The sequence below is a fragment of the Staurois parvus genome, unplaced genomic scaffold, assembly GCF_062004578.1.
Source record: "Staurois parvus isolate SC_StPar_1 unplaced genomic scaffold, SC_StPar_1.0 ptg000708l, whole genome shotgun sequence".
In the NCBI taxonomy this organism is placed as follows: domain Eukaryota; kingdom Metazoa; phylum Chordata; class Amphibia; order Anura; family Ranidae; genus Staurois; species Staurois parvus.
This window is the reverse complement of record NW_028318504.1, coordinates 279,263-294,748: the sequence shown is the minus strand read 5'-3', so window position 1 is coordinate 294,748 and position 15,486 is coordinate 279,263. Positions and strand designations below refer to the sequence as shown.

The following is a 15,486-nucleotide window of genomic DNA, read 5'->3' as shown; positions in this document are numbered from 1 at the left end:
TCAGGACAAATTGGGCTTTCTTTTGGAGGTAAATGGTAATGGATATCTCCTGATTGTTTTTTTATTATCAAAGAAAAACTGGCCCAAAATAGTAAAAATAAAAAAATAGTAAAAAAAAAAAAAATCATTTTTAAATGTAGCTGTGTGTTTCTTGTTACTACCATAACCTACCCCCAAAGAACAACCCAAAATACATTTTCCAGCTGTTGACGATCGCAGCGATACCATATATGTGTGTTATTTGTTGTTTGTACCCATAGTACAGCCCAGAAACAATAGTGCGCATTTTGTTTTTTTACCTAAAACACAGACACCAAATTTTTTTTTCTTTCTAAATCCTGACCTTTGACCTTCACCCAAACACTTACTCTGGCACTGAACTAGATCAAACCTTGATCTACGTATTTTTTCTTTATTTAATAATATTTATCTTTCTTTTTTTTTTTTTACAAACATTTTTTTACCTCTATGTCAGGAGTTAGAGATACAATGCATCTCTCTCCTCCATTCATAGAGAAAAAAAAAAAAAAACAAAACAAGTCAGGCTGTACAGTGACTGATCACTGTGATAGTCAATCAGAGGCCATCACAGGATCATGTGAGCCATATTCGGGAGTCCCGAGTACCGTCCGTTAGAACGGGACCCAGAGCTCTCAGCGACACCCCGGTCTTTGTGCTGGGAGCGCGCTGTGCGCAAATATGCGGCCCCACGGAAAAAAGCCCAGTTCTGTGAGGCCGCATATTTGTGTTATGTCGGCATCAAGGGGTTGAGATTAACTAAAGTGTATTTGTAGCCAAATAATTATGTTTGAAAAACCATTGCACAAAAAAAAAAATGCACCACCCACCATTTTATTCTCTAGGGCCTCTGATTTTATTATATATTTAACATGTTTAGGGTTTTTAGATTTTTACATGTATGTGAGAAGTGTCGGAATTGGCCTGGAGGAGCAGTGGTAACATTGTCAGACAAACTTTCCCTAGCCATTTGACCACCAATTCTGGGACCAGCTACTTTAAAGTAGCCAGGCAGTCTCTTAATTCCAAAATGACATCTTAAAATGAACTTCGGATCAAATCTAAAAAGTTTCTTCAACTATGAAAAATCACTTAATTCATTACCATACATTTCCCAAGTCCCAAATATGAAAATGCAGCTGGCGGCTACCATTTTGTTATCTGAGCAGTATCCAGCAGGCCACATGGGGTTTATTTACTAAAATTGAAACATGCTAAATCTGGTGCAACTCTGTATAGAAACCAATCAGCTTCTAGGTTTTATTGGCAACGCTTAACCACTTCAATACCGGGTACTTTCACCCCTTCCTGCCCAGGACAATCTTTAGCTTTCAGTGCCGTCACACTTTGAATGGACAAATTGTGTGCTCACACAGCAATATACCCAAATTAAATTTTTATCACTTTGTTCACACAAATCGTGTTTCCTTTTGGTGGTATTTAAGCACCACTGGGTTATTTTTCTTCACTAAATTTAAAAAGAAAAAAAAGCATTTTTTTTTTAATTTCTTTAATAAAATGTTGCAAATAAGTAATATTTCTTCATAAATTGAGGTCAAAATGTATTCTGCTACATTTCGTCAGTAAAAAATAACCCAAATTTATGTATATTATTTAGTTTGTGTGAAAGTTATAGTACAAAAACTATGGTATATATTTGAAAATGATCAATCCTGTTGTACTGACAGCCAATCTCATTTCTTGAGGCCCAAAAACACCAAGACAGTACAAATATCCCCCAAATTACCCCTTTTTGGAAAGTAGATAGGTATTTGGTAAGAGGCACGGTGAGTTTTTTGAAGTTATAATTTTAAGTCACAAATGTTTTGAAAACTAAAAAAACACTTTTTTTTTTTTACTGTCACCAGTGCAGCACAGCATCATCATATAACTGGTGTGACTGATCAGGGACACCGACTGGTGAGGGTATGTGTAAAAAAAAAAAAAAAAAAAAAAAAAATCTTTTTTTTTTTACATACTGTGACCAGAGCAATAAAATGTTACCATAGTAACATTGTACAACTCTGGGGAGATGAGTAGTTTTTTTTTAGCACATTATGATCACTTATACCAGTGAATTTCATGGCTATAAATCATTTTTACTGAATGAAATCGATTGGCCACAGCCATTCACATGGTAGATGGGCTGTGATTAGCCCTGTCTGTACCATGTGATGACTGTGACCAATCACAGAGAGCAACACAATAGTACACAATGTATGGCATGAATGAAAGCTATCTATTGTGTACAATTGTCATGTGATCTGCTGTTACTGGTCTCAGCAAACACATGGCAATGACAGCAGGTACAGTGATCTGTCATCCGCTGTGTATGATGTCTACCCAGAACGAGAGAGAACCAGTTAATTGAACAAGCTCAAGTTAGCAGCTGACTGGCTACCATGCACAGCTGCACCAGATTCTGAGTGCTCCAGCTTTAGCAAATCTCCCCGTGTGTCAATCCTCCCCAAAATGTGCATCCACGCAACATCAGTATCATTTTCCATGGTAACTTCTGTCCATAGCAGTTGATGACAGAAACTGTAAAAGCAGCAAAAAGTTGGTTTCAGAAGAACCCGAGCGCAGAGAAGATGGTCTGTGTACAACTCAAAACCTATACATGCACACCCACTGGCGAGTCTATGCAGGTACTCTCCCATGTAGGAGTGGATGCAGGATAGCATGAGTGAGTGTAGATTAGTAATGGACCCCCTCCTAGAAGTGTTCAATTGAAAATGGTTGAAAACAATGGGAAAAAAAAAAAAACTTTTTTCCCAAAAATTTCATTCGATTTTGGCACGAATGGACTTTCTTCAGTGAAAACCACATGTCCTGTTAGAAATTCATTAGAGAAAAAATTTTCATCGATTTGACCCCAGTAAAGATTAGAAAATTAAAAAAACATCCTTGAAAAATTGTACTAGTATGTGGCCAGCTTATGGTTTGATGGGACACACACCACACACACGGACACACACACACACACGGACACACACACGGACACACACACGGACACACACACGGACACACACACGGAACTAATACCACAAAAAAACAGCTTTGTAGAACATTGTAATTTTATTTAAAAGATAAATAAAATGATCCACCATATAAAAAAGGTACAGGGCTTTCATCCTGCTCCACATAAAGAAACAGTTAAACAGGAACTGTTATTTAGGCACAATAGAGAATTTGTAACATCCAAGTATACATTGAACAGCTCTGCTGTTTATTCAATTCTCATCAGATTGTGTGATTCACATACACATAAAAATAGTGAGAAAGTAAGAAAACAGACAGTAGACAGAGAACAATATACAAAAGAGGCAGGATTAAAGGTCTCCAAAGGATGGGCAATGACAGGGTCAATCACTTCCTAGAGGGTTCCTAGTAGGTCTTAAAGTGTTACTAAACCCACAGCAGTACAATCAGTCTGTATTTGCAGTAAAGCATGCTTGTTATTCTCACTGTGGAACCTAAGGGGTTAAACCTCTGCATTGTGTAAAAAGGATGTTTGATCCTCCCCTTCTTCTAGTGTCTCTCAAATATCTCCTGATAGAACAAAGGCTAGAGGCAAGCTGCACATGCTCAGTTTGTTATGTATTGCTAGCTTTTTTTTTTTCTTTGGAGACTGCATGTGATCAGTACAGGGCCAATCAGCAATCTCCAGACAGAGCTCAGGTCCTACAAGGTGTAACCAGTGCTCTGCTGGACACTGACAGAAGTCACAAGACTGCTCTAACTGCTGATGAGAAAAGGTATTTAGCAGTTTATATTTAGTAAAATAATTGCATTTCCATGTTCTGTGTACTGTGGGAGACCAGATATAGTGAATGCAGGGTCCGGGGAGACTGGATATAGTGAATGCAGGGCCCGGGGCGACCGGATATAGTGAATGCAGGGCCCGGGGCGACCGGATATAGTGAATGCAGGGCCCGGGGCGACCGGATATAGTGAATGCAGGGCCCGGGGCGACCGGATATAGTGAATGCAGGGCCCGGGGCGACCGGATATAGTGAATGCAGGGCCCGGGGCGACCGGATATAGTGAATGCAGGGCCCGGGGCGACCGGATATAGTGAATGCAGGGCCCGGGGCGACTGGATATAGTGAATGCAGGGTCCGGGGAGAACAGATATAGTGAATGCGGGGTCCGGGGAGAACAGATATAGTGAATGCGGGGTCCAGAGAGACCAGATATAGTAAATGCGGGGTCCAGGGAGACCAGATATAGTGAATGCGGGGTCCGGGGAGACCAGATATAGTGAATGCAGGGTCCGGGGAGACCAGATATAGTGAATGCGGGGTCCGGGGAGACCAGATATAGTGAATGCGGGGTCCGGGGAGACCAGATATAGTGAATGCAGGGTCCGGGGAGACCGGATATAGTGAATATAGGGTCCGGGGAGACCAGATATAGTGAATGCAGGGTTTAGTAACACTTTAAGCTGGCCATATAGTAGTCTTTTTTTTTTTTTTTTCTTCATTCAGCCAGCCAGCTGAATGAGAAAATGAAATGCGTTCTCTATCCAAACATTCAAGGTGGATGGCAAAAATCCTCCCCACTTTGTCTGTATTCTGACAGCAGGACTTTTTTGCCATCAGAATACACCGATCAACCGCTCCAACCCATTGGCTGCATTCACTGACCGAATGCTGGTTTTACAGCAAGCAGCCTAATGCCCAGCTTCTGTTGAACAGAGAGGGCTACACACGGATCAAAATTAGTCAGGTTCCTGCAATTTTTTGCTTGAATTTCAAGATTTTTTTTTTTCTATCAACAGCTACTGGTAGATTCAGACTGAAGTCTTTCTAGTTAACAGACAGACAGGTTTTCCCAGTTCATCAAGTATACAGCCGTTTTTTCTTCGACAGTCCTGCAGCTGGCAGTGATTACCCACCTGAGCAGAAATCTGCTTCAAGTCAGTCTAGTGCAGCGTTTCTCAACTCCAGTCCTCATGGACCCCCAACAGGTCCTGTTTTCAGGATTTCCCTCAGATGAAACAGCTGTGGTAATTACTAAGGCAGTGAAACTGATCAAATCACCTGTGCAAAATAATGGAAATCCTGAAAACATGACCTGTTGGGGGTCCATGAGGACTGGAGTTGAGAAACACTGGTCTAGTGTATCTGGGGATTCCTTGCAGTTATCAGAACCAGAGCTGCGGGAGACTAAAGTACTAAAGTGTAAACGTTGTTTATCTAATGCAGAGAAACACTCCAATACCTGTCCTACCCACATCTCTAAATACTTACCTAGCCCAAGTCACCTTGGCTAGATCTAGCAATGCTCCCTTTACTTTCTGGTTTCAGAGGAGAAACTAGAAGCCATAGGCTCTTGCTGCCATCAGACAAGTTCCTGTGAAGAGGGAGTGGGAACATGGCTTTCTGGTACTGTGTAGGTCTATGGACACACACAGCTTGGCACAGGAACAAATGGAACATGCACCCATTAGTGTCTCCTTAGTGCCGAGCTTGCTAAGGAGGCACCTGAACAAAAGGAAGAGCCTACCAAAAAAAAAATAAATAAAAACTTTAAAAGATAAGTTCACATATCACAACATGTTACACCTGTATTACATTTACTGCTAAATAAGCAGCCCCCACAAAAATCACCCCACCCAAGCCCATATTCTGACAGAGGGCCAGGATCTTCTCCCCAGACCCGCTGTTTTGAAAAAACTTTTGTGTGGGGCTCTGCCCACCTAGCTGGGTCATTTATTCACAGTTCTGTGATTGAGAGACCTACAACTACCATCATCCACTGCGGCCAACGGCTTATAGTTCTCACTGAACTACCTAGGTGCTGGTGAGCAGTCTAGTAGTAAATACATTCTTCCTGCCATTTAGTAACTGCCTGCCTGTACGAGGTATGGGCAGACAGATACACTGACAGTCTGCAGGAGACTGGAATTGCACCTGTGATCTGCTGAACACAGGTACAATGATTTACATAAACATCTAGTCTTTACGCGCCTAGCGTAGTATATCCCTAGGCTGCTCATCATCAAGTGGTGTCCCTCAATTAAAAAGACTTATGGAGAGCAAAAAAAAAAAGAAAAAAAAAAATCCAAATTTTTTGGGTTTGCCCATACATACGCACACTTCTAAAACCAGCTGTAGCCATCATGAGATAATTTGTGGTCAGTTTTAGTGAGTGTAACAAGCCCTCATTGTTCAGTCCAAATCGATAAACTTGCTGTTGGGCACCCAAACTGCACTGTAGTAACCACAGGCACAGAAGAGACTGAGCACAGCTACTAAGGGGAACACAAAGGGTGTCATAACTCATTGACACCCTTTGATCGGGTAATACAAAAGAAGGGCGAATGGTTATTACAGACTTTTCACAGATAAACTGCCAGCCTTGTGCTGCTGGTAGGCAAAACATGCTGGGCCACAGTTCCCCTGAGTGTTACAAATAAAGGAGTCCTTGGGTACAAAAGCAAAAATCGTATAAAAGTAGAAAAAATAGAAAGCGTAAAAAAAAACTGGAAGAAAAATAAAAAATTTCAAAAAGAGACCCAGTTGCATATATACAAACTACCTGCAAAAGGTGGTTTTTCCACTTGCCTGTTCCAAAAGGTGGTTTTTAGACTCGTCTGTTCCAATGCCATTTTGTGTAATCTTCAGAGTTTTGCAGACACCTGCAAACCACCTTACAGAAGTGTTAGGAGATCTGCCCCACAACAACATGCTATGGTTCCATCCCCTGGATTCTACATCACTACTGTGTTCTGTAATGAAGTAGGAGGGTCAGCACCTTGTAGTAAAAGCAAGCATCTACAATACCTCCGCATTTCTGTGCAAAAGATCAAAAATTCTACAAAACGTACATAGAGACAGGTAGGTAAATCCAACCCTCTCTTGCAGAGCGCAACAAATATTTTTTTTTTTTTAAGTTGACAGTCACTTTCAATAGAATGCCACTCAGAATGCATCTGTTATAGATGGATACCAGCATGGAGACTCCTTTGCCAGATTCTTACACCCCGCAGTGCGAAGTCACCACCCAGGTCCTCATTTATTGCATAAACAACCATCTCAGCTGAGTTCGGAGCCTGAGACAGGAGATTTTGTTTTGATTGCACACAATTGGTTATGAATTTCCCTGGTCATTGTACAAACCTTCTAATGACTTGTGTTACAGTTTCAAGACTATAGACTGCTGCAGTCAGTGCAATGTTCCTCCCTTCATGGAGGATCCCCCTGAATACCTATCATCAGGACCTGTAGAGTATATATAGTCAAGGTAATAGGTAGGGGAAATTGATAACCAATTGTACAAATCAACTAGGCGGAATATGGTCACCTCTTTCCCCTTTGCAACAACACTGCTTTTTCTAATGCAGAGATGAGATGGCTAGGACTGCGGCTGGAGGCAGAGCTGGTAATCCTGGTAGGAAGTTGCCTGAGGGCTGTAAGAACCTGGCCAGCCATCCAAGCCACTGGCGTTCATCCTAAACAGACTCTTAAATCTGTACATCTCGCTGTACTCTCATTGCAAACTAAGCCTTCTAGGCCTCTCAGTAACAAAACTTTATGTAACAGCTTTCATGTGAAATTTTCTTGGTGGATGAGCTTTTCAGGTTGCTGTTTGGCACCAGATGACTTGTGCTACCAGTAAACGACCTAAACTCAGATAGAAAATGCCATTTACAGCCTAAAAAGACAGAGCCTTGTTCAGAGACATGGGGCAGTGGTGTGGAGTAAGCCCTAGCAACCAAATCAGCGTAGACGGCAGCAGTTTGGTGTAGTTAGTCTCACACTGATTTCTGATTGGTTGCCATGGGTCATAACCCCACTGTTGCTCTAAACCATAGAATTAACACTGCAACAATTATATTAGGAAAATGGCACTCCTATGTAACTAGGACACCTACAATCAGCAACCTAGAAAGGAACCCATTACTTTATAAACAGTGGGGCCCAATTCACTGTTCCTAAACGGCCCACTGAAACACAGTTTCATGCAGCAGATCTGCATTTAATGGCTGCACTGTGATACCAGATTTCATCAGTAGGTGGCACTGCAGGAGAAGTCAGGAATTAAGGCTCCAGATCCCAACACCACCTGGGAGCTGTTTGGAGAGGTTACCTCTTTGTGAAACTTATGAACCATCAGGGGATTTCCTGAAAATCTTAATTAAAGAGGACCTGTACTCTGGAAATGCTTGGAGTAGCAATCACAGCCAGCAGTGCCTTACAAGATCTCACACTGCAAATAAACAGCTTTGAGGCTACAGAACAGGAGAGCCTAGGCACAGGAAGTGCACCACTGTATTCCGGGAGGAATTAGGACAACATGGTAATATTTTATGTGGTATTGCTTAGGCACAATTTACGTTTTAGATGTTACCTATAACATAGCAAATATTAAATTTTTGAGTTCAGGTCCACTTTAAGATTTCAAGATGAAATCAAAGCCCAGAGCTGGCCTAGTCTGCAGAGGTGTACATGCATACACATGTAACTAACTTTTTTTTACATGCCAATTTACCCAGTTGATAAATATATAGATATGGCTTGGACTGGGGACTCAGATAATGAGATAGGTGATCAGGTTGTTGTTGTTGTCAGCAGCTCCAGCAATGCTCCGACTGCTCCAAAATAACCCTGCAAGAGAAAAACAGACATTGATCATCGATATAGAAGAACACCAAGGAGGAGGTCATCTACACAAAACAGATAGTCATGGTCTGCCAAATCAGCATATGTGTAGTCTACAAACCAACAACCTCGGCATAGAACACACAGGTAACGATATTATTTACACAGATGGTTTCTTGGCTACTCAGGGTAAGAATATGAACATATGAAAAAAACGTTCAACGTGGACTTACACTTTAAAAACACATTACATTAGGGGGAAAGGAGGAGGAGAGGGAGCACCCCGAGGTGGGCAGGCAGACCCATAAATATGGTGGGGACATCTGACTGGACTCAAAATTCCCCAGTGAAACCAGCTCTAAATTCCGGCCCACCTAGGCAGCCCCCTTTCCCACTCATCACAGTACACAGCAGACCTGTCCACTGCAAACCAGAGCTCTTAGTTCAGCTTGTGTGTGGCAATGCAGAAACATACGAGCGTTCAAGTCAAACCGGAACTTATGAGAACAGATTTCAATGAGTGGAAACTGCATTTATTTTTCGACATACTCCTCTGCTACTTTTTTACACTTATCTCAGCATTTAAAGTGTTACTAAACCCACAACAGTACAATTAGTCTGTATTTGCAGTAAAGCGTGCTTGTTATACTCACTGTGGAACCTAAGGGGTTAATCCTCTGCATTGTGTAACAACACTGTTTGACCCTGGCATCTCTAATCCTCCCCTTCTTCCAGCATTCTCCTCATCTCCTGATAAGACATTTCGTGGAGTCACTCTGCACATGCTCAGTTTGGTGAGCATTGCTAGAGGGGTTTTTTTTTTCTTTGGGAGGGTGCATGTGATCAGCACCGGGCCAATCAACACTGTAAAGACAAAGGTCAGGGGTTCTGCATTCTCCTAGAGCAGAAAGAAAATACCTCCTACAAGCTTTAACTGATGCTGGACACTGATAGAAGTCACAAGACTGCTCCAACTACTGATGAGAAAAAGGTATTTAGCAGTTTATATTTACTAAAATAATTACATTTCCATGTTCTGTGTACTGTGAGAGACCAGATATAGTGAATGCAGGGTCCGGGGAGACCAGATATAGTGAATGCAGGGTCCGGGGAGACCAGATATAGTGAATGCAGGGTCCGGGGAGACCGGATATAGTGACTGCAGGGTCCGGGGAGACCGGATATAGTGACTGCAGGGTCCGGGGAGACCGGATATAGTGACTGCAGGGTCCGGGGAGACCGGATATAGTGACTGCAGGGTCCGGGGAGACCGGATATAGTGAATGCAGGGTCCGGGGAGACCAGATATAGTGAATGCAGGGTCCGGGGAGACCGGATATAGTGAATGCAGGGTCCGGGGAGACCGGATATAGTGAATGCAGGGTCCGGGGAGACCGGATATAGTGAATGCAGGGTCCGGGGAGACCGGATATAGTGAATGCAGGGTCCGGGGAGACCAGATATAGTGAATGCAGGGTCCGGGGAGACCAGATATAGTGAATGCAGGGTCCGGGGAGACCGGATATAGTGACTCCAGGGTCCGGGGAGACCGGATATAGTGACTGCAGGGTCCGGGGAGACCGGATATAGTGAATGCAGGGTCCGGGGAGACCAGATATAGTGAATGCGGGGTCCGGGGAGACCAGATATAGTGAATGCGGGGTCCGGGGAAACCAGATATAGTGAATGCAGGGTCCTGGAAGACCAGATATAGTGAATGCGGGGTCCGGGGAGACCAGATATAGTGAATGCGGGGTCCGGGGAGACCAGATATAGTGAATGCGGGGTCCGGGGAGACCAGATATAGTGAATGCGGGGTCCGGGGAGACCAGATATAGTGAATGTGGGGTCCTGGAAGACCGGATATAGTGACTGCAGGGTCCGGGGAGACCGGATATAGTGAATGCGAGGTCCGGGGAGACCGGATATAGTGAATGCAGGGTCCGGGGAGACCAGATATAGTGAATGCAGGGTCCGGGGAGACCGGATATAGTGAATGCGGGGTCCTGGAAGACCAGATATAGTGAATGCAGGGTCCTGGGTTTAGTAATACTTTAACCAATGCCTGGAAAGCTTTGGCACAGAAAGATTTGTCAGTACGCCTGAACCATCCTTGGACACCGACGGACCTACAGCCATCTTACTGCAGCTTAGCATCTCATCACTGTACTGTGCTTGAAGTCTTCTCTAGATATCCACGGCTTTTACACCTTTGTCCACAAGAAACCTCATCACCACAAGCTGTTCCATGCACACACACTAAGATTGTTGTCTGCCGTCTTGATTCAGGGTCTCTGGACTACATACACACATATCCTTCCATTCCACTATTCCTTCCCATTTCTATCTCAGCATGTCAGCAGTAATATGAGTCACAGTCCAAGGTAAATATAATACCTCTTTATGTGTAGCGCTTAAAATTCCTTTCTACCTATAGGTTAGTGTATTCAGATAACACTATGAATATCTAGATATACATGATTATACATAATAACGGTCTATAGAAAGTGCTATGTGCCAGTGACATCTATGCAACTCTATAGAAAGTGCTATGTGCCAGTGACATCTATGCAAACCTCCATGCAATACTTTATACTTAAAGTAGTTATAAAGGCGGAAGATTATTTACCTTTGTGCATTCTATGCATGAGGATAAAAAACCTCTGTGTACAGCTGCCCCCCTCCCAGCCCCGCAATACTTACCTGAGCCCCCTCTAGATTCAACTATGTGCTGGCTCTCTCCTTCCTCGTTGGCTGAGAGACAGAAGCAGAAGTCACTGGCTCCCACTGCCATCAATCACAGCCAGTGCGGGGTACTGGGCTGAGCCACGCTCTCTGTCAACTGACACACAAAGCGGGCCTCTGGAGCAAGCATGCACGAGTGCCCCTATAGCAAGTGGCTTGCTATGGGAGCACTTGGCAGGGAGGGGAAGAGCTTGGAACACCAAGCTGGGGAACCGAGGAAGAGAGGGGCTGCTCTGTGCAAAACCACTTTTCCTCCCTCTATTCAGTAGCTTATACCTACTACCACAGTAACTCTCTAGATTCTTATTTTCTTTACTATTTACCACCCTCTGTCGTATTAACGTTTACACGATACCAACTTTTCCACTAATATAGATCTTTATTTTCTAGGTATGTTTCTGAGATCTCTCATAGAGCCAGGGCCTCCTACATACTGGAAATGCTAAATAATTGCCTGCACCATAAGGCCTACCCTTCTCATTAACTGCTTCTCCAATCATAATAGATTGGACTATTTTCACCTTTGCTGAAGTGGGCCAGAAAAAAAAAAAAAAAAAAAGCGAAGTGAGGATTTGCTATGGTATAGGGGACAGCGAGAAATGTTAAAAGATACACTCACCTTTCATAACATGTTACACCCGCCCAGCTGTGCCACTCATTCACGGTGTTCTGTGAATGAGAAACTACAAGTACCGACAGCCTTAGCGGCTGTTGGCTTGTAGTCCTGAATGGACTACTGTGGTGCTGTGGTACGACCAAGCAGATATACTGACAGGTCAACAGGAGTCTTGCATGGCACCAGCAATCTGATCATTACTAGTGCAATGCCTTCCAGGCTCCTACAAGAAAAAAAATAAATGCTCATTTTTTTTACCTGCAAAAACAATGTGAATTTATTATTTTTTGTTGAAAGGTGAACATATCCTTTAATTGTGCCCCAGCAGCACCCAGGAAAATGTACCTTTTGCTCTGAATTCCTCCTGAAAATTAGCAGTGCACTTTCTGATATGTGAGGGTGCCTACAGCTTCATATCTGCGGTGTGAGATCTAAGGCACTGCTGCCTCCGACTACTAGTCTCAGGAAATTTGGCGATATCACTATTAGGCTATCCACTGTTCTTGCTGGATGTTTTCACATGAGAAAGCAAAAACCTGCCTCTACCAAGATGGCCACCTCCACACAGACATGCAGTGCAGAACAAGGCATGGCGAGTCAGCAGTGGGAAACAAGCTGCAGGGAGACCACATGCAATACTTGTAATTGCCCCTCTGCCCGCCTTTTTTGGCCACAGCTTCCAGAGTTCAGTTCTTCTTTAAATATAGAAAAAAATATGCAGCGACAAAATCCTGAACAGCTTTATAAATAATCAGTGGTGTTGTATTGGATACTTCTTATGAAGGAATTGTTTAAATCTTGATTTGCACATTTTATTAAAGTCCCCCAAGACAAGAACCCCCACTCCCCATCATCTCACCTCATGCTCCATGAAGAGGGCCTTGAGCTGTCCTTTAGACCAGTAATCCAGAGCATAGGCCAAGAGCTTCATAGAAATGGTATTAATCCGCAAGAAGTTACCCACAAACACCACTTGGCTGATATTCTGTCAGAACAAAGAGAGAAAGAGTTACCGTGTATATAGCCAATCATTACAGCCATTGTAAAGGATAAAAATTGTAATTTCTAAAAACAACAAAACATGTTATACTCACCTGCTCTGTGCAATGGTTTTACACAGAACAGGGCCGATCCTCTTATCGGGTCCCCCACTGGCGCTCTCGGCTCCCCCCCCCCAGCTGGGTGCCCCCATGAGCTTGCCATGGGGGCGCTCATGTGGGCTCACTCCCAATCTGGCTCTATGTCCATGGGATGGTGGGGGTTTGGGGGGGGGGGAAGCTGCATACAGAAGGTATTTTCTTTTCTTTTTTTTAAAGCCTAATTCATAGAACACATTAAAGGGTAAAAAAAAAAAACAAAAACCCAAACTTTAGCCTTTAAAGCCACTTTTAAGTGCACCTTTGCCCAAACTATAAACATTCAATTATCAACATTCAAGAGCTCTGAAACAATTCATCCCTGACTTCTCTAGCTGTTTGTACTGTGAAACAATTCATTCTCAAAAGATCCTCGGATCACAGTAAAGACTTTGAAGTCAGGTTTCAGTGGATTTCTAACAGCTTAGAAAACACCTGCCATGTCATTAGAGGCAAGATTCTGTGAAAATAGAAAGGAATAAGAAACCAGCTCAGCTTTCCGTGACTCTGCTGTAAACCCTGAATATTAATTTCTCCACAGTGTCTATATTTACAAGGAGCAAGTGAGGACTTAACGTTTTAAAATGCTTTTACTGTCTATTCAGAATATGCAATTACTTTAGTGCAGGGATAGGCTACCTCAGAACTCCAACTATGGTGAAACTACAAATCCCAGAAGGCATTGCAAGACTGTCACCCACAGGCATGAGTTACAGTTTTATCACATAGGTAATTGCTAAAGCTGCCTACCCTGCTTTAATATTGGCACCAGTTTGCTTTAAATTATTACTGTCGGCCATTTTTATCTACATACACATTGTTGTCAATGGCAATGACTGAATCTTACACAGAGATCACAGATCTATTTCGGGAAAGCAGCTCAGTATGTTTAGTAATAAGAGCTTTTGCAAAAGAAACCACAAAATGTACACAACAAAATAGGTAAAAAAAATAGCCATCGTGTCAGCAAATGTAATAAATTAAAGCATCAGTCCATACAAAACTGATACTTTAGATATTTGCAGATGCTGGGGCAGCAAACCACCTTTTTCTAATCCTTATATCTCTCACTGACTATTACGCTGTGTCCTTTTTGCAATGGTTCCCATGTCTATATATTGTCATTACAGTTCTGAGGAGTCATTCTCTGTTAAACTAAATTTATTCCTGCACATGAAAAAACGAGGGCTGGAAGCACCCAGGAAAATAAATCCCTGCTGTGGCAGGAGCCAGACACACACACACCTTGCTTGGAAGACAACTGAATACAGTGATCCACAATACCAAAAATACTGAAAAATAGATTCTGGGTTTACATACAATTTAAAGGACACTCTTGTGGTTTTGGCTTCCCTTGCCTGTTTAACAATCTGTTTTATCTAGTTCAGTGGTTCTCAACCTGTGGGTCGCGTCCCCTTTGGGTGTCGAATGACCCTTTCACAGGGGTCGCCTAAGACCAATCAGAAAACGCATATTTCCGATGGTCTTAGGAACCGAGAAACCGCTTCTCGATCCGTCTCCAAGCGGGTCCGCCCACATGCAGACTCTATGAGGTAGTGGTGAGGGCGGCCGGAGGGGCTCGGCAGGGTGTCCCACATTCCCGGCTTGCTGTGAGCCTCTCACGCTGAACACCAGCACACTGATTGGCCCGCTCCCTCTTCCCTGTGCGTTATGAGCGGCCGGCCAGGCTGGAAGCTCCTCCCCTTATAGGGGTGGGTCGGAGGTGCCCCGCTGCCACCCATTGGCTGTCCTTGCACCTGCTGCATGTTTCCCCGGGCGGGCAGCTGCTCACAACAGCTGTATAGATGTGAGCTGGGCCCCCATTTGTCTCCGGGGAAGGGGGATCTGGTTACCCGCAGAGTGTGTGCCCTACAGCCGCTCACCTCCCATGGAGGCTTCTCCTCACAGCACTTGTACGAGGGCTGGCACTGGGGCACACGGCCCGCTAGAGGGAAGTACACAGCGACCAGCAATCCCAAATTTTCCGGGGTCATACAAGGAGCCTCAGGACAGACGACTTGGTGTGGGAGAGGGCTGATATCCCTGGGGGGGAGGGGGGGGGGAATACTGGCCATACACACTTCAATTTTACTATCAGATCCAATTGGCAATCAGATTAACTTCCGTTCCCATCAAATTCCTTCAGTCGATTGACCAGGGCGCAAAATAATCGACCGTTTTGCATCGATTGGCTGCACCGAGATGCTTTTTCCATCAATTGTACCATATTTCCATCAATGTATGAGATTGCATGGTGAAAACAGAGATGTGGTCGATAATCTGAGATTGTATCTTCCAAATATCGATCAAAATCCACTTCCACATCCGTGGCTGATCAATTGATCGTGTTATTGGTAGTGGT

General features: G+C 43.6%; 1 protein-coding gene across 2 annotated transcripts in view; it reads right to left on the bottom strand.

The window, feature by feature from the left end:
• Window positions 1-3,077: 3,077 nt before the first annotated feature.
• The window catches only part of PANK2 (pantothenate kinase 2), a 56,248-nt gene continuing 43,839 nt past the window's right edge, over window positions 3,078-15,486 (bottom strand). For both annotated transcript variants that reach the window (XM_089653350.1, XM_089653351.1), the window contains exons 6-7: window positions 12,848-12,973; window positions 3,078-8,633 (exon numbers count right to left, since the gene is read on the bottom strand). In XM_089653350.1, the coding sequence (XP_089509476.1) occupies window positions 8,577-8,633; window positions 12,848-12,973 (183 nt within the window). In that variant the 3' untranslated portion in view covers window positions 3,078-8,576. The remainder of the gene's footprint in view (window positions 8,634-12,847; window positions 12,974-15,486) is intronic.